The 19,729-nt window shown below is 38.7% G+C and overlaps 1 protein-coding gene across 1 annotated transcript in view; it reads right to left on the bottom strand.

Annotated features, from left to right (window-relative positions):
• Positions 1-19,729, bottom strand: part of LOC124284975 — a 96,169-nt gene that overhangs the window by 58,404 nt on the left and 18,036 nt on the right. The window contains 13 exon segments of the mRNA XM_046721104.1: positions 341-484; positions 1,530-1,673; positions 2,195-2,260; positions 3,089-3,235; positions 4,214-4,363; positions 4,684-4,818; positions 5,373-5,450; positions 6,270-6,422; positions 7,485-7,556; positions 7,882-7,953; positions 8,438-8,515; positions 19,048-19,119; positions 19,571-19,639. Coding sequence (XP_046577060.1) covers positions 341-484; positions 1,530-1,673; positions 2,195-2,260; positions 3,089-3,235; positions 4,214-4,363; positions 4,684-4,818; positions 5,373-5,450; positions 6,270-6,422; positions 7,485-7,556; positions 7,882-7,953; positions 8,438-8,515; positions 19,048-19,119; positions 19,571-19,639 — 1,380 coding nt within the window.

Genomic DNA, 19,729 nt, shown 5'->3' with positions numbered 1-19,729 from the left:
AACAAAACCACTTACCTCTCTTTAGGGCTTTAAATACCATGTTTCTAAAAAGGTCAGTATTAAAAATATGGACAACATATTCCTGTACCAACTTTATTCAAAGAGTGAATGAATGGGTGAGTATGGTTTTGCGCTGTTTGTAGCAATATTCTAGCAATATCATGGGCAAAAGAAATGGGGCTCCATGTGGGTAATCAAAACCCAGGTCTTCGGCGTGACGAGCAAACAGTAACAAGAGGATTTCTAGGTTGTTTCTTTTATATGATAGTCACGTGAACGAAAATGTTCCAGAATGAATTCCTGCCAGTAATGGCCGAGGGGTTGATCTAGGGGCACGTACAGAAGTACACTGCTCGTGATGTGGCTCAAGGCACCCTCCTCCACGTATCTGATGTTGTTGTTATGGAGCAAGAGACGGACAGTCAGTGGACAATCGGACAGTAGTCCTTTCTGAATCCTCTCCAGCTTGTTATAGTGCAGGTCTCTGAAGTGTGAATGGACAACCGGTCAGCAGATTTCGGCTCATAAAATATAGCGAAAGAAACAATATCTCAAAGGATGACGATCATACGACGATTACTCAAGCTTATTGAGCTTATTGTAATGCAGGTCTCTGAATTGTGAACAGACAAACAGTCAGCAGATTTCGGCTCATAAAATACTAGTATAGGGAAAGAAAAAATATCTCAAAGAATGACGATCATACAACGATTCCTCAAAATATATATTTTTGGCAAATCTGACAGGTACTAAACTGGTGGAGGCTAAACAAAGGCTACAAACAAGATACAACGGTGAATACCAGGGCTCGGAACGGGTCCAAATATTCTACCCGGGTACCCCACCTCCTATTACTCTACCCTACCCGGAAAACCGTTATTGTTAATTCCTGACATCAAATTTGTAAGAAATGGCAATATATATTCTTCAGCTCGGAGGCTAAAATTCCGAGTTTTTCAATATCTTAACCATGTATTATATTCAAAACAGGTGACTGTCTAAATCTTCAAGACAATACAACCTTTTAATCATGAAAAAAGAACATATAACATTGTTTGATCTATTAGTCACATGATCATAACGGGTTCGGGTACTGAGACGGGTACCCGGGTCCAACACATTACCGGGTATCCGGGTTACCCATCCCAGCCCTAGTGAATACCCAGCTTATACGAGAAGGAACCGTGTTTGACGAATGGTACCAGATCCAAGAAAACGGACATAGCAGTCAAGGTCGGGGCTATCGATCTAATCTCACTGTCATCCGCTTTTCAAAATGTTTTATTTTGGTAATATCCTAGATTGGCTGAAATAATTTATTCATATTTAAAAAAAATGAGACAATTGTCAGACAATTCAGTATTGCCTCATAGAAACGGAGTGGTTCAAATTGAACAAACGCTTGTCACAGCCTGCTATGCTCAGTCAGTCCTATACAGATGATATACATTTGTCTCCATGACAACAACTTTAATTATCAATAAGCAAGTCTTTGCACTTTTGTGGGACGTTACTCCGCGAGTACCTACAGCGTGGTGAGGGCGGTGCAGCCTCTGAAGGCGGTGTCGGGGATGTCCACGATGCTGTTGTAGCCCAGCAGTAACTGCTCCATGTTGGTCAGATAGGAGAAAGGGTTCTCGTTGGTGAACCGGAAGTAGTTAGACTGCAGAACGCTGACAGAAAGATTGTTTCAATGTTACTCATCTTACCCGATAACATCAACTTTATGGACAACAGCTACGTGTTTATCGTTATGCGTAAACTTGTATGCTTCGATATTTTATCATCAACTTGTCGATCCAACAATTAAAATTAAAACTTGGAAACAGTTGCAAAGAGGGATCTCATACTCTAATTGGTTGGTTGGTAGTTTAACGCCTCACTCAGCAATATTCCAGCTATATGGCGGCGATCTGTAAATAATCGAGTCTGGACCAATCAATTCAGCGATCACTTTATAGATAATATCGACATATGACCTAATCGAAGTATTGGTTGGGATGAGGGGCAGTGCTGGAGTGCAGACGTTTCCGAAGTGGGGGTTTCGGGAACATGGCTAATATAAAAAGAGGGGGATAAGTAAGGGAAAAGAATGAAGAATCATTTTGTAGAGGGGTGCTAGCTGGCGAGATGGGAATGTGTTAGAAGATATGAAGCACCATCGTTCAATAATTCTCAACACATAAATACTCACAGTGACCGTATGCTGTTTGGAAATGAGTTGTTTTCTATAACAACTATGTTGTTGTTTTCAAGATATCTGTAAAACAATATAAAGTCAGTGTATTATAAACAACGTTAGTATTTAGAGCGAGTGAGTGAGTTTAGTTTTACGCCGCACTCAGCAATATTCCAGCTATATGGTGGAGGTCTGTAAATAATCGAGTCTGTACCAGACAATCCAGTGATCAACAGCATGAGCATCGATCTGCCCAAATGGGAACCGTTGACATGTGTCAACCAAGCCAGCGAGCCTGACCACCCGATCCCGTTAGTCGCCTCTTACAACAAGCATGGGTTACTGAAGATTCATTCTAACCCGGAACTTCACGGGTCTAGCATTTAAAGAGGTACTGTTGTACTTAGGATCTAGGAAGGATTCCGGGTTAGATGCGACTCCCTAGCGGTGGTGAGAAGAAACTGAAACAGGAACGGCCGGATTTCGGTCTAGGTCTAGATGTTGTGCATACATAATTAGTGACGTGTGTCAAATTGAGCCATGTCTTTGATTGAAATTAATCTGCTGTTAGATTAATACACATCATATAATTTCAGTTTCCATGAAAATATAGTTCTTTTGGGAATTACTGATTAAATGTATCTGACTAAACACGCGTCTCGTTTTCAGTCATCAGGCCTCCAGGTTCGATGAGCTGACGTCTTATCCTCCCAGGCAATGTGGATGATTTGTCGGAAAACAAATCACTGGCTTGCCTGGTCGATTATTTACACGTCGTCATGACGGCGTCCTGTGGCGTTAACATCAAATAAATACATCCTTCTTCTGATGAAAAAAATGTGCAAATTATTACCCCGGATCGAGCGCATTGCATTACACATCCTTAAACGCAAAGACTAACGCACTTACAGCAACTGTAACGCCGTCAGCTCCGTGAACGTCCCTGCTTCAACGTGGGTGATGTTGTTGTTAGACAGTCTGAGAATCGTGAGACTGGTCAATATATCACTGGTCACTGCTTTAGGGACGTAGGTCAACCAGTTGTAATGAAGGTATCTGGACAGAAAGATATTTGTGAAAAGCACTGACCGTCTACCATTCCTGGAACCCAGGGGCGGTCGGATAGCCTAATGGTTAAAGCATTGGCTCGTCACGCCGAAGACTCGGGTTCGATTCCCCACATGGGCACAATGTGTTAAGCCCATTTCTGGTGTCCCCGCCGTGATATTGCTGGAATATTGCTAAAAGCGGCGTAAAACTAAACTCAGTCAGTCAGTCAGTCAGTCAGTCAGTCCTGGAACCCAATCCACAAAGCGTTCGTAATGTTACGAGCTATCGTAACTGTATAGTTTGTCATGGGCTAACCAATGCCGTAGAGTTACAAACGCTTTGTAGATCGGGCCCCTGGCTCCCACTTGTTATATGGGTGTACACTAGCTGGCCATAAGTGAGTCATCATTAGTGAAATTCCCATCGACTGACATGTTAATTAACTCTTGCAAGAATATTTTTCATAAATTTAGTTTTGGTCGAATTGCTTTAAATACTCATCTACCAGCGGGGAAATCATCTCAGCTACATACATAATTTCCATTCAATTGTCCGATGATTATTAAGAAAACTGCAACTATCTAAACAACATATACTAGTATTAGACATACCAATCAGGTTTAACATGGCTGTCTATGGGATAGATTAAAATTAAGTTGTACTTATGGTGCTTAATCAGGTGTCATTTGATAACTAATTAAAGGAAAGATGAAAGAAAATATGTCGAAGATGATTTCCAAGATGTTTGCAAAATATCAAAATAAAATGACTTCTACTCAATTTACGAAAATTATTCTTGCAACAGTTAATTAACACGTAAGTCTATGGAAATTTTACTAATGATGACTCACTTATGGCCAACTACTGTATATATCGGAAGGTTATGGCGATTGATTGTTAGTGGGGGCATATTGAAGCGCTCGTAAAATGCACTACGCCGTTATCAAGGAATTCTGGTACATTCAGTTTTGCCCCCTTACTCACAGCTCAACCAGCTGCCCCATGCAGGAGAAGGCGTCGTCGGGGATGCTGCTGTCTTTAAGGCCGTTGTTGTTCATGTAGAGAAATACCAGGTTGTTGGCGTTGCAGAAGTAGCCAGCTTGGATGAAGTCGATGGCGTTGGTTCCAAGATGCCTGCAATACCAAAGGTGCGTATGGATTGTCTATTTCTACTCTCTACATATAACATCTAAGAAGCGACCTGTGAATCCGGGTTAGAATTCACCTTCTGTAACCCATGCTTGCCGTAAGAGACGACTAACGGGATCGGGTGGTCAGACTCGCACTCAGCAATATTCCACCTATATGGCGGCGGTCTGTAAATAATCGAGTCTGTACCAGACAAATTCAATCCATTGATCAACAGCATGAGCATCGATCTATGCAACTGGGATACGATGACATATGTCAACCAAGTCAGCGAGTCACGACTGCCTGATACTGGGTAAACTTACAGCTTCTGCAAGTTGGAGAGAGTGTTGAAGGGTACATATGCTGCCGCCCGTTGCAGTGCTGTGTTGAGCATGCTCTTGGGAAAGTCATCAGGGCTGTACTCTGTGGGGCTTTTTATTAAGTTGTTGTCAGCATAACTGAAAAAAGACAATCCAAAACTAATAAATAAATAAACAATTGAGAATTTTTGGATAATTTAGTTTTAAAAATTCGTAATGTTTCTTGTTCATATTTAACATTTGATAGCACATCAATATCATTTAAAGTATTAAATCAAAGAAAACCGTTTCATTTCACCAATTTCTAGTCTGTCATACAGACCCTGAAGCAAATATATCCAAGAAATCCCACGCAAAATGTGGCAAGTCTAGATTTCAACAGTTTTATTATATTTTGGGGTGTTTTTTCACTGTGAGCCTTTTTTCCCTAAAATATGTTCATTTCAGAGACTAGTTGTTAGTCTCACCAATTTCATACTATAATAATCAACTGGATATGTATTTCACCAAATATAAGATCATTCATTTGTTGGATTCCTCGGTTAATGTGAGATATGCTGGAAGAGAAATTATATAAATGTATTTATTCTAATATACGGATAATCTCACTAATACTAATGTCGCGTGGTAACAAAAAATCAGCGATATTAAGTTGCGTATTTTCTTCTCCCTTACCGACAGGATATACTCACATTTCTTCAATCGATACATACGTATCTGCCGATAACGCCGGGTGAGGAAAGGTTGGCAACGCGTTATCACTGATCCAACTGCAATACAAATTAAAGGGTGAACACAATTCGCATGAAAGGGTTATTCACATAATCTAAACGAGCTACTCGCCACTTCTCTCTCTGTTGGAAAAGATAGTCAAAGTGCATAGAGAATATAGAAATATGTTCCACTGGAAGCGCTCTTAAAAGGTCGTTTTAACGGCATGTAGCTTAATAGCATTACCATATTCGTTGAAAGTGAGTGAGTGAGGTTAGTTTTACGCCGCACTAAGCAATATTCCACCTATATGGCGGCGGTAAATGATTGAGTATGGTCCAGACAATCCAGTGATCAACAACATGAGCATATTACCACAAGCATGGTTTACTGAAGATCAATTCTAACCCGAATCTTCACGGGTCATATCCGTTAAAAACTCAGGAAGGCAGCGCAGTCGCGGGCGATGTGGAGAGTTGCGTCCCTTTACATCGAGGATGCACGAGGATTTCGAGTTGGAAACCAGTTTTGGCCCTCATTATGGCCCTTTTAAATTTCATATCAGAGGGGGTGGGGGGGTGTTTTGAGGTAGCCTAGTGGGTTAAAGTATCCGCTCGTCACGCCGAAGACCCGGGTTCAATGCCCCACATGGGTACAATGTGTGGAGCCCATTTCTGGTGTCCCTCGCCGTGACATTGCTGGAATATTGCTAAAAGCTGCGTAAAACTAAACTCACTCACTCACTAGTACAAATCAGCTCGTTGGTTAAACTAGGGGAATGATCTATACATCGTCCAGCACTACGGGCTTTCAATCGGGAGATTGAGGCTTGTACTCTCAAGCCTGTAGGTCGGTGTTATAACTAAGCTTGTACTCACAGATTTTCCAGAGTGTCGTGGATGTTGCTGAAGGCGTTGAACTGTATGTTGTTCAAGGGCGGCTCCTGACTGTGGACACGGATTGTGACGATCTTTGGGAGATTTGTGATGCTACGGGCTGTCAACACCTCGATCTTGTTCTTTACGAGGTCACTGAATAAATCATCATCATCATCATCATCATCATCATCATCATCATCATCATCACCACCATCATCATCATCATCATCATCATCATCATCACCACCATCATCATCATCATCATCATCATCATCATCATCATCACCACAGCATCATCATCATCATCATCATCATCATCATCACCACCATCGGCATCATCATCACCATCGTCATCATCACCACCACATCATCACCACCACCACATCATCATCATCATCATCACCATCATCATCATCATCATCATCATCATCATCATCATCATCATCATCATCATCATCATCACCACCACAGCATCATCATCATCATCATCATCATCATCATCATCATCATCATCATCATCATCATCATCATCATCACCACCACAGCATCATCATCATCATCATCATCATCATCATCACCACCATCGGCATCATCATCACCATCGTCATCATCACCACCACATCATCACCACCACCACATCATCATCATCACCATCACCATCATCATCATCATCATCATTAACATCACCATCAATATCATTTTCACACATACAAAATGCAGCAGAAGGGGGTATGAATACATGAGTACTAGTATATTTGGGATCACACTTTCTCAGGGAAGTACAATTTCTACACTTCCGGAAATCAAACCCACACTCTCAGAGCGAAGCACCAAAATATTAAAATGTTTATCCACCAGGCGCCTACACGAAGCCCAGACAACCAAGGGGACTTCTTGTGGGAAGAAGTGCCTTTTCGACCATACGAAGATCACTCCCAGTGATTCATGTATGAAAACTCAACACTCAAAACTGCTGGTAGTACTAGTAGAAGAAGTAGTAGTCATACTAGTAGTAGCAATGATGATGGCTTGCTTTTGTAGTAGTAGTAGTACTAGTACTAGTAGTAGTAGTAGTAGTAGTAGTAGTAGTAGTTGTTGTTACTGTTGTAGTACTCGTTGTACTAGTAGTAATAATAACAGTAGTATGCGAACATATTACAAGTCATAGAATATCGGACAACCTGTCATTTGAACCTGAATGTCTAGAATACTTACAGATGCACCAATTCCGGTAAATTGTTGAACGTTCCCTCATGAATCTCAGAAAAAGAATTTGCATGTAATTCTCTGAAACAGAAAGAACTTGTGAGGCAGGCCTCCCGTGGTAGAGAAAATATGTCCACTGAGTTCTGAAATGACGCAGGATGCAAAATACAATATTGCATTAAATAGTGAAGTAGATGGTTGTCCCCCTGTAGGTTCAGAAGAGGGTTCTAATCGCTATCGCCTTAAACCACAGGCTTCAAATGCGTCAACAAATCGTGCAATACAGTTTCGATAGATAGACATGTAAAACAACTCTCTTTGACAATCTATGACATTAAGATTAGTCACAGTAACTGCTGTTTTTCAAGTTATTAGTGTTGTATCTAGTTGCGACTGGAATACTCACAGAATCTGCAGCTTGGTGAGGAGTGACAAGGCTCCTGGTTCTATATACCATATGGCGTTATTGCTCAGGTTCCTGGAAATATCAGAGTTTGGTGGTTTCACTACCATCAGGTACATGGTTGGTATTATGTGACAAATGGATACGTTAGAATCATATCGCAAATAATGTATTATACACAATTAATGCAAACAATGAACTGTGTTCTTTGCTACAATGAGGTGTGTATAGCCCATCGGTCTCAGGCGCTGCAAATCGCTAAGCAGAATTGCTTCCCTTGGGAACCACAAAATCCTATGATTCATGGGTTCGAATTTTGGTTCGCCCCGATTACGTTTCCAGGTTTGTTAGCACGATAACCGAGCTCCTGGCTTCCACCAAAGTGGTAACGTTTCCCAAGGCAACGGAAAAAGTACCACTCTCGTCAACCACACAGAAAGACCTTATATACCAATTCATTAACTCCTGCCATTTCTCGAACACCAAACACTACCAGACATTTCGGATCTCCAGGCAATCAACTGACCTCATATACTGAACTAAGGGCATCTGTACTTACAAATGTCTCAACGGCGAATTCTTCAGATTCGTGAGATGTTCTCTGGAGACAACTTCAAGCTCATTTTCATTCATAGATCTGTTTTGAAGAAAATACATGTATGATAAACGCATGTTCTTGAATGAAACGACTGTTACTTCTTGAATCCTTTCAGATATTGTTGGTTATGAGAGTCCCTGAATCAGACGTTAGGCGGTTATACTTTCTGTCCATCAAGAAAATAGACACATGAAACAAAACGTGTTTCATTACATCAATAAAACACACAGCAATATTGCAACTGTATGGCGGCAGTCTGTAAATAATCGAGTCTGGAGCAGACAATCCAGTGATCAACACCATGAGCATCATTCTACGCAACTGGGATACGATGGCATGTGACAACCAAACCCGCGAGCCTGACCACACGATCCTGTTAATCGCCTCTTACGACAAGCGGACCGCCTCCTTGGTGTAGTGGTTAGAGCGTCCGCCCGGGGAGCGGAAGGTCGAGGGTTCGATCCCCGACCGCGTCATACCAAAAGACGTGAAAATATGGTACTTGTTGGTCCCTGCCTGGCGCTCGGCATTAATGGGTACAACAACGGCTCAAGTCTGGGCTAGTACAAAGCCTGTTACGACGTAAATTGTAATAAAAACGCAAATTGTAATACTTGCAGCAAATTGTAATAAACTTGACGTAAATTGTAATAAAAACGTAAATTGTAATAAAAATTGACGTAAATTGTAATACGCAAATTGTAATAAAAATTGACGTAAATTGTAATAATTTTCGTTGCGGTAAAATGTAATAAATATTTACGTAAATTGTAATAACAGTTTTAATCACTCGTAAATACGCGGGTGTTTGTTTTTCGTTGCATTTCATACATCAAATAAGCTTGTTAGGGCGATAACTCAAGAAAGAAATGATGGATTTTGTTCAAATTTGGTACTAAGGTATATTGGCGGGATTCACCGACACAAGTGAAATGGAGTGACCTTGAGATAATTTTCAAGGTCACAGCAAAATTCTGAGGGTTTTGCCAATATAAAGATTGTTAGCGCGATAACCCAAGAATGAATTGACAAATCTTAGCTAAATGACGAAAATGATATTCGTCCTGATAAATAATCGATATAAACTGTCCTCTGTATCATGTCTTTTCGCAAATATCTTTTGAGGTTTTGATATGTATACATATAAAGTGGGGTTGGGGTAGGGGTGGGTTTCTAACGGGTATATCTAACACACTTGCATGCATGTAGAGTCGGAGAGGTGGGTGGGTGTTCTAACGGGTATAACTACGAGGGACGTTCAAATAGTAGTCAGCCTCACCTAGAATATGATACAAATGCAGCTGTTTTTATGTTTTATTTTTCTAAATATTATCTGTCAGCCTCAAGCAAATTGGTTTTGCTATGTTGCAGCCTCACGATCCCCATTTTGTGAGACTTTGTATCTTGGCTTGGTACTCCCAAAAAACGTAAAATCTGCAATAAAATGCATCACAAACTTCAGGAAACAAAATATGCTATGTTTGAGATTGGTAGAAGTCGGCTAGAATCAAACTTAGATATTAAACTGCACAAAAAAAGCAATTTCAAAACTACAATCGCTTGTTCAAATGACTCCCCATTCTGTTTACTGAAAGAACTCGAGAAAGAAATGATGGATTTTGTTCAAATTTGGTACCAAGGTTTATTGACTGGAGATTGGAGATTTACCGACACCACTTGAATTTAGTGACCTTGAGGTCATTTTAAAGGTCACAGCGAAGGTGTAACAGTTTTGCACATGCCAAGCTTGGTAGCCGCGAACTCAGGAAAGTATTAATAGATTTTGATCCAATTTTATATCAAGGTGTATTGGCGGGATTCCCCCCAACACCAATTGATTGGGAAACTTGTGCTCATTTTAAGTTCACAGTGAAAAGTGTTTTGCACATGTCTAACTTTTTAGTGCGAAAATACAAGACAGAATTAATATGTTTTGCTTAAAGGTAGTACCAAGATGCGTTGGGAGTATCGTCTAACGCCAGTCGAATTCAGTGACCTTCGGATTATTTTCAAGGTCACAGCGAGTATTCTTGCGATATCTCCAAACCTAATGGATGGAATTTGTTCGCATTTTGTATCAAGGCATCAGATGACAGTTTCGGTAACGTTTACATAATTTTCAGGGTCAGACAGAGGATAATTGCGACATTAAGATATCGACATGTGGCGGGGGTAATAGCTATGTTTGTGACAAACGCTTTGTCATTACTAATTTTCAAATTTTTGTTAGCATATGGTTTCTATAATTTCATGTTAATTCTACCAGCTGTGAAATTATTCGTGACACGTCTTAAAAAAGCCAGAGATTATTTGTGTATGTTTCGAAAATTAAAGTTAATTGTTTTCATTATGGAGTTATTTTCGATGTTGACGCAAGGACAAATTTTACGAGCAATAGCTTTCAATAATTTAATTTTATTTCTATTACATTTTGAAGTTCTTCATAGCATACTAGTATTCCAAAATAACAGGATATTGTTTGTTTACGCTTTGAAATGTACGTTTCTTCTTCATTTTCGAATTATTTTTAATGTTGACGCAAGGATATATTTGAAGTCAATTTTATGTTTTGATCATATGTGATTTATTATGATTTATGTTTCGATCATACATTCATATATTGCGTTGTCATAGAGTAACCTGGTTCGTATTATTTTCTTCATCATATTACTACATATTATTGTATTTTTATGAGACGGAATTTTAAGTTACATTTGCTAAGGATATCATAAATCGCTGGCGCCTGGTTATTCCTTGCCACATAGCAGTCAATCTGTCTACTCATTTGTTGTATTTGATTGATGCATTTAAAATAAAATGTAGAAATGATATTGAATTGCATCATTTGCTTCAAGGAATCGATCAGATGTGCTCGTTATCAAAGTAAAGTCAAAACTTCTTTCTGTAAGGTATACAGTGGAAGTTGACACCTTAATTGTTATGGGTAGACCAAAGAAATCATTTATTTAGTTTCACCGCTCAAAATACAACAAAGAACACAACGGGTGGCATTAACCTCAAAGAATGATAACAACAATGCTTATAACATACGAGGGCAAACATATCGGGGATAATTTGTTTTCATGCGATATGCACCGGGTAAAATATCACTTTGTCTCGGTGACATGACAATGAACAATGTTATGACGTCACGTTGCTTCTAAGAAGCCGCCTTCTACATACAACGATGACGGGGAGCCTGCCTTTGTTGGAAAGTAGATTATCGCGTAATTTCCGCAATTAAAGACTTCGTTAATAAATAGAAAATTATATTCGTGACCATAATATGCTAGGTTAACGACCTAAATATCGGCATATCGCATCTCTGGTTCCGAAAATACCAAGATTGAGGCAGTTGTGTTGTAAACTGATATTTATCTTCTATAAAGTCGGCTATATTCAAACCATGAGAAATGTCGTCAAATAATGTCTGATGACAGTTACCAACGTCCCAATAGTGTCCATATATTTTAGAAATCTATAACAATATTTAAAGCACAACCTCACTACTTTTTTGATAAATGACAAAGGATTATCAGGGTTATCTTGTTGTTCAAAACTCTGTTAACTTTTAACAGGTTGTTAACGTGACGTTAACTTAACACACCTAAGGACCGCCGCTAACTTTCTAACAGTGTGGTTAACTCGCAAATGGCGTTCATGGCTAACACTGCTTTCATGATGCCAGTTCAGCAAAGAAAGGATAGGGTGTATCGTGGACTGGACTTCGATATTGGAAATTATTCTGACGAAGAGTTACATACGAACGAAACTGTATCTATGCACATCATAGGAACTAAAATACATGTTGTACAAGTACATGATGCCTACGTTTCATCTTTTAACACTCGTGGAAAGGTTTATATATGCTTTACTACACTAAATGTGTGAATTTCTTCTGTAAATATTATTCAAACAAACACTTTCATAGAATATAACACGTACACCCTATACCCACGTATGATATGATATTGAACAAGGCTACATGTAGATAATTAAATTAGTTTCATGAAAAAATATCCGAACGATTACATTATGATACTGAAAGTGTAATCGGCGGGATATGGTGATTGTGTATATACTCTTATTCTACCTGGAACGTCACCTCAGAGAAATTGCCAAATACACTCCCATTTTAAGAAAGAGAAGAAGCCAGAAATGCCGATTATTACCGTTGTCGTTCTGCGTGATTTTGCGTCATTCATGGCGCCAGGCAGGACAGAAACTTTTCGTGTAAACACATCACATTCCTGTATTGTATCTATTTTTAATTTCCTATTTCTTGCTACTATGCTCTTTCCATGCAAATGGGTGTCTGAAAATTTGTGAAAATGCTACACAGTGTAAAGTCTGAAATTGTCTTTGTTTACATTTCAAACAGGTGTTGTCTTTCGAGCACAGCAGTTGTTTCCACCCCCAATATCGTTCGTTTCACTTTATCTAGACACTTGGTATTGGTGCCAAAAAGACCAGTTGTAATTAGATTCTAAAATGTATGAGGAATTCAGTAGGGCTGGGACGAGTAGGAAACAATGGAATCGAGTACCCGCATGTATGTACCCGAATCGGAATCGATTACCCGGAAATGTAAGAAATTCATTCGGGTCAACTTTCTGAATATTCAATCACGATTTGACAGAGATTATTATAGAAAACTTGAACAGTTGGTAATAAGACATTAAAACTGACCTCAAGCTATTTAATTTACGTCTGTTTAACCAATATAGAGAGTAACACCATTACTTACATTCCTCGTTATAACAACGAACGTATTGTTCCTGCTGCTACTGTAACTTAACTACTCACTGCTCATGCACAGATAAATTACAGTCATTAAAACTATGCTCCATTAATCGGACAATACCAAAGATGTAAAAACCCGTGAATTTCCGGGTTAGAATATGGATCTTCAGTAACCCATGCTTGTCGTAAGAGGCGACTAACGGGATCGGGTGGTCAGACTCGCTGACTTGGTTGACATATTTCATCGGTTCCCAATTGCGCACATCGATGCTCATGTTGTTGATTACTGGATTGTCTGGTCCAGACTCGATTATTTACAGACCGACGCCATATAGCTGGAATATTGCTGAGTGCGGCGTAAAACTAAACTCACCCGACCCGGATTCGAGTACCCGAGTACCCGTCCCAGCCTTAGAATGCAGTGATTCATTTGTCGCCGCTGAATATGAAATACAAGTGATGTAATTGGCGTTTCAATACCGGCCTTCGCGAAACGTGATTTTGTAAACACTATCCAATAGGGCGCAAAGTGCACTTGGGCGTTCGTGTGAGTGTATTTATGAAAACATCTGAACACGATTCCAGGCCTATCGGCAACGTTTCAGAATTATTAGTGATTTTATTAAAAACTGATATCATTGTTAATTCATATGCTATTTTTGAAAGTCTATACTCCAAGTAATTATCCGATTTTGTTTTGATATGTCTGTCTGGCATCCCTTCCCATAGATGGATTTTAATTATATTTTTACTAATCATTTCAGCAATAGGCCTAATTTCTTTTTCATTCTTCGAATGTTTTAATTGAAGCAAATCATCTTTTAAAAATGCTGTATTAATTGATGAAAACTTAGTTAGCCTTTAACATTGCTCTCGCAACTGATGTGTAGGAAAATAAACATAACATTATTATGTATCTATTTCTGTTGTGAGTGATATGCAGGCCTATTTTGTAGTCACTTTGATTAAATATTATATTTGAATATCGAAACCTTTTTGTCACAGCGAACACAACACAACACTACTACAGCGTTCTATAATACACTTATGAAATATAATATATGTTTCCCGACCGTGAAGTCATTAACAAGAATTATGCATTTTCTGCAGTCACTTGTGAATTGAACTAAATGAAGGTTCGTCTGATTAATGAGTATCGAGGAAATTATGTTCATCCATAAATTAGACGCAGCTTCAAGTTTTTCAAGACATCTTTCCGGAATATGCGTCTGTGAAGGCGTTCAGATAATGACGATATTGCACAGTATTATTCATGAGATTCTTGTCAAAAGTAAGGTAGGATAATAGATCGATTTTATTCAGCAGTGTTGGCCCTGGGGCCTATAGTACGATTAAAGTTTGATTACTTGCACGTGGTGCTAGTAACATATTAAGTTTCTATTGGTATTGAATGCTTATTTCAGATAAAAGCTATGGTATTAATTACACAACATCTATATTGTTTGATGTTAAAAGATTTGGCAATGTGTGTTCATAAATTACAATTTTTGACAGACTTGGCAAATAATTAATAAATGATATTGATAGCATCTTCACGACTTGGCCATACAGTTATGACAATTTAAGGAGTGAAAAGTGAGCGATAGGTCTTGTGGGAATTCAAAGATTCATTAAGACTATAGCCGTCTAAGCGTAACTCTGTGTGTAATATTTATACATTTTCTATCCACGGACAACATGCTTCTAATATTAATATTATTTTCATGGATTCATCATATTTTATCTATAGCTGTGCTATAGTTTTTCATTAAAATGTGGGGCGGTGGGGTAGCCTAATGGTTAAAGCGTTGGCTCGTCACGCCGAAGACCCGGGTTCAAATCCCCAGATGAGCACAATGTGTGAAGCCCATTTCTGGTGTCCCCCGCCGTGATGTTGCTGGAATATTGCTAAAAGCGGCGTAAAACCAAACTCAGTCAGTCAGTCAGTCATTAAAATGTCTTTTCTGTTGCTGGAATTGAAGTAAGTCCCACACAGAGCTGGGATCATATGTCTTTGAAATATAAATTATGCAAACGGCTGGAACCTTGTGTTCCAATACAAAACGCTCGTAACGCTACGACATTCGCATGCCTATGATAAACTATAGAGTTGGCCTCAACCATTGACTGGATTACATTCTCTTCGTCAGCAGAGAAATTTCGACTTCTCTTTTTCCTTGGGGTGCAGGCGACATTTTGCGTTTCCATTTTTGGTAAACCGGAAGTAAACAGAAAACGGAACTATGGGATATATGGAAGCTAACCAGTGACGTTAACCACACTGTTAAACTTTGACGGCGACGTTAGCTAACGGCATGACTAACCATGTTTTGAACAACGCATATTTAACGTTCGGTTACCTAACAGTCGGTTAAGGATTTAACCGGCCGTTAGGAGTTAACCGGCAGTTAAGATAACCGAGTATTGAACAACCGGGCCCAGATAGATAGTTAGTTAACCAACTAAGTACGTTTCCACGAACACCTTCATTTTCTAATATGTGCAATAAACCTTTATGCCATGCCCTGTAAAAAGCTTTTGAAATATCACAAAACAGCATACAGGAACGGTGGTGATTATCTAGGACTGAGCATATATTATGATAAATGTCTATGTTGAGATGTAGTAGAATGACTAGCAGTAAAACCTGACTGGAATTTACTTAAAATGTTATGTTCATGGAAATGGCTTTACCATTATTCTTTCAGGATTTTCCAAAGGATAGGTATTAAACTAATAGGACTGTAATTAGTTGGGAGGGATGCATTTCCTTCTTTCAAAATAGGAGTAACATTACCCGTTTTCCACAATGTAGGAAATACAGTCACTCAGTGATATATTATACAGCAAACAAAGAGGTTCAGCTATAGATGTACAAATTCGTTTTAACACTCTCATGTTAATACCATCAGGTCCACTAGATTTGTTTGCTGGTAAGGTCTTATCAGATACCTCCTTTTCGGTTACAATGACATTTGTTATACTGTTAACACAGCGATGGCTAACAGGTGGCAAAGTCTTGCCGACATCAGTAACATTAGAAACAGATACAAAATATTCATTTAATGTTTGAGCTTTATCCAAATCTGTAAAAACTGAAGGTATCCCAGAATCATCAGTGACAAGAAGGGGAATGGGTCCCGATGAAGTAGTAACCACCTGATTGAGTAGACTGAGGTGATAAATAGTTATCAAAAATAGTTTAAAAGTTTCCCTTGGCTATTCTTTTCAGATTATTTACTTTATTCCTTTGCTTTTTGTATTTAAATAGCTCAGAAGTATTCAGAGATCGAATGCTTTTTTTCTTAGACGTTCTCATTTCTTTTAAGTATGTTACGAGGGGCGTTGAAAAAGTAGTCAAACTAACTATATTCTCGATGTCCAATGTTTGAAAAAAAGCTTCCATTTTATTATGAAGGAATCATTAGCAAAGTCATATCCAAAATTTCATGTGGGTAATGTGGTTAACGAGATATTAGTCATCACAACATTGGGGTATTATGTTTCTTGCAAATTTGCAGAAAATGGAAAACGATCTCCCATTTGGTATCTAGTAATAGTAATAGTCCGCTTATATGGCGCTCACATCCAGGCACATTGCCTGCTCACGGCGCTACGTACATTACTATCCCCGATCATAGGACACTATCGTAGTTTCCGATACTTTTTCAACTCCCTGGGGACTGTACAGCCATGCTGCCTGTTAGGCGCAATGAACTAAACACTCACATTGCCAGCACATACTCACGGGTAACCATTTTACAGCTGGGTGAACTGAGACAGTGTAGATCTAAGTATCTTGTCCAAGGATACTACGCAAATGTGCCCATCTCGGGAACCGAACCTCGGTACCGCCTCGAAAGTGGGGCCTTCAGCGTGATAGGCAGACGCCTTACAATTGCACTATTGCGCTATCTCTTGGATAATGGTATACCCACAGGTAGTATCATATAAAATATGTTCAGCATAGTATTGGATGACTTCCCGTCATCATCAACATTCAAAGATTTGGATTGCTTGATTTACATTTAGACGGGTACTGTTTTATTTAGGACACCCTCATTTTAAATTTTCAAAAACATTTTGTCCAGATATACAACATATTGAGAGCTGACACTTGTGTGACCATTCAGTATTTAGTTTGAACCCTTGACACTATGTATGAATAAGTGAAAACTTTAGGATGAGTTATATCCTTATGATGACGTCAACTGAAAGGGGGTGGGTAGTGTCTCCAAAACAAGCCCTTTCAGTAAACATGAAGGGGGAGTCACTTGAACAAGCGATTATAGTTTAAAATTGCTTTTTTGTGCAGTTTAATATCTAAGTTTGACTTTTACCAACATACAACATGTTTTTTGCATATTTTGTTTCAATTGGTGTAGGGGGATTCCCGCCAATACACCTTGATATAAAATTGGATCAAAATCTATTAATACTTTCCTAATTTCGCGGCTACCAAGCTTGGCATGTGCAAAACTGTTACACCTTCGCTGTGACCTTTAAAATGACCTCAATGTCACTAAATTCAAGTGGTGTCGGTAAATCTCGCCAATAAACCTTGGTACCAAATTTGAACAAAATCCATCATTTCTTACTCGAGTTCTTTCAGTAAACCGAAGGGGGAGTCATTTGAACAAGCGATTGTAGTTTCAAATTGCCTTTTGTGCAGTTTAATATCTCAGTTTGAATCTAGCCGACTTCTACCAATCTCAAACATACAAAAATGTTTCTTGCATATTTTGTTTCCTGAAGTTTAATTTGTGATGCATTTCATTGCTAGTCAGCTAGGCTATTCCATTTGTCCGAACCACAACATACGGAGACAGATCATTTAGCAGACCGGGTGCTGTACTCTGGAATTGATTACCTGAAAATGTCAGAAAATCGGAAAATATCAACAGTTTCCGATCTTGTCGCAAAACCATCCTCTTCAAACGAGCATTTGACTAAGCGCACATGAGCAGGACTCTGGATATGTAGCGCTATACAAATGTCTAATTTGATTTGATTTGATTTGATATACCCGTTAGAAACCCACCCCACCCCACCCCACTTTATATTTATACATATCAAAACCTCAAATGATATTTGCGAAAAGACATGATACAGAGGACAGTAAGAGATCTTATATCGATTATATATCAGGACAAATATCATTTTCGTCATTTAGCTAAGATTTGTCAATTCTTTCTTTGGTTATCGCGCTAACAATCTTTATATTGGCAAAACCCTCAGATTTTTGCTGTGACCTTGAAAATTATCTCAAGGTCACTCAATTTCACTTGTGTCGGTGAATCTCGCCAATATACCTTAGTACCAAATTTGAACAAAATCCATAATTTCTTTCTTGAGTTATCGCCCTAACAAGCTTATTTGATGTATGAAATGCAACGAAAAACAAACACCCGCGTATTTACGAGTGATTAAAACTGTTATTACAATTTACGTAAATATTTATTACATTTTACCGCAACGAAAATTATTACAATTTACGTCAATTTTTATTACAATTTGCGTATTACAATTTACGTCAATTTTTATAACAATTTACGTTTGTATTACAATTTACGTCGTAACACAGCCGCATATACACATACACACGCATGCACGTCGTCATTTGAGCGAAATATTCTCAAGCACGACGTTAAATCCAATTTCACCTCACCTTACGACAAGCATGGGTCGCTGAAGACCAATTCTAGCCCGAAAATTCACGGGTCTTATCGCATTAAGCATGCTTTAGGGGAGGGATTTGGGACATTACAACAAAACGCATTGTTAGTGGATGTGTAATGGGTGTTCCCACAATCATAAGGAGTACTTACAAAAACCATAAGTTTGGCATTTGTGCCAATCCACTTCCAGGGAACTGACGAATCTTGTTTCTACTGAGGGCTCTGAAATATTTATAGAACAATATATTAATGTTTTAAGGACAACTCACAACTATCCATACTTGAATACAGGAGAATAATATTATAGATTAAAATCGACCTCAAATTACATATAGGTAAAATGGACTGTGTGGTGATTTTCGTACTGTGAACCGATATTAATCAAAACTCACAGTGTATTTCTAAAACAGTCAGCTGATAATTTATAGTTTATACTCTTTGCCAAATATCCAGCTTGAGTTTCATATTATAATTATTCTGTCTACATTCGTTCATGCGTACTTCACGCACATATGATGTGATAGCTTATCATTTAAGCCAAACTGGCGATGTATCAAAATGAATTGTCATACAGACCCTCCTCGTGTTGAAGAAAGAAAGAAATGTTTTGTTAAACTTTTTGTTGCAAAGGTTTAGGTGCAAAATACTTTATTTACAAAATCGAGATACTTACAATACCTCGATATTGGTGTTTTTCACAAACTCGTCCGGGAACCATTCGATCTCGTTACCTATAAGTGACCTAGAGTACAGAAAGACTATAAAGAAAGGAATATAACAGCAACAATATCACTTTACACGTTATTTACCGCCTCCTGGTGTAGAGCGTCCG

Source organism: Haliotis rubra, unplaced genomic scaffold (genome assembly GCF_003918875.1).
Source record: "Haliotis rubra isolate DU_JTF1 unplaced genomic scaffold, ASM391887v1 Scf35, whole genome shotgun sequence".
Taxonomy (NCBI): domain Eukaryota; kingdom Metazoa; phylum Mollusca; class Gastropoda; order Lepetellida; family Haliotidae; genus Haliotis; species Haliotis rubra.
The sequence above is the reverse complement of the archived record's forward strand: the minus strand, read 5'-3'. Positions and strand labels throughout refer to the sequence as shown.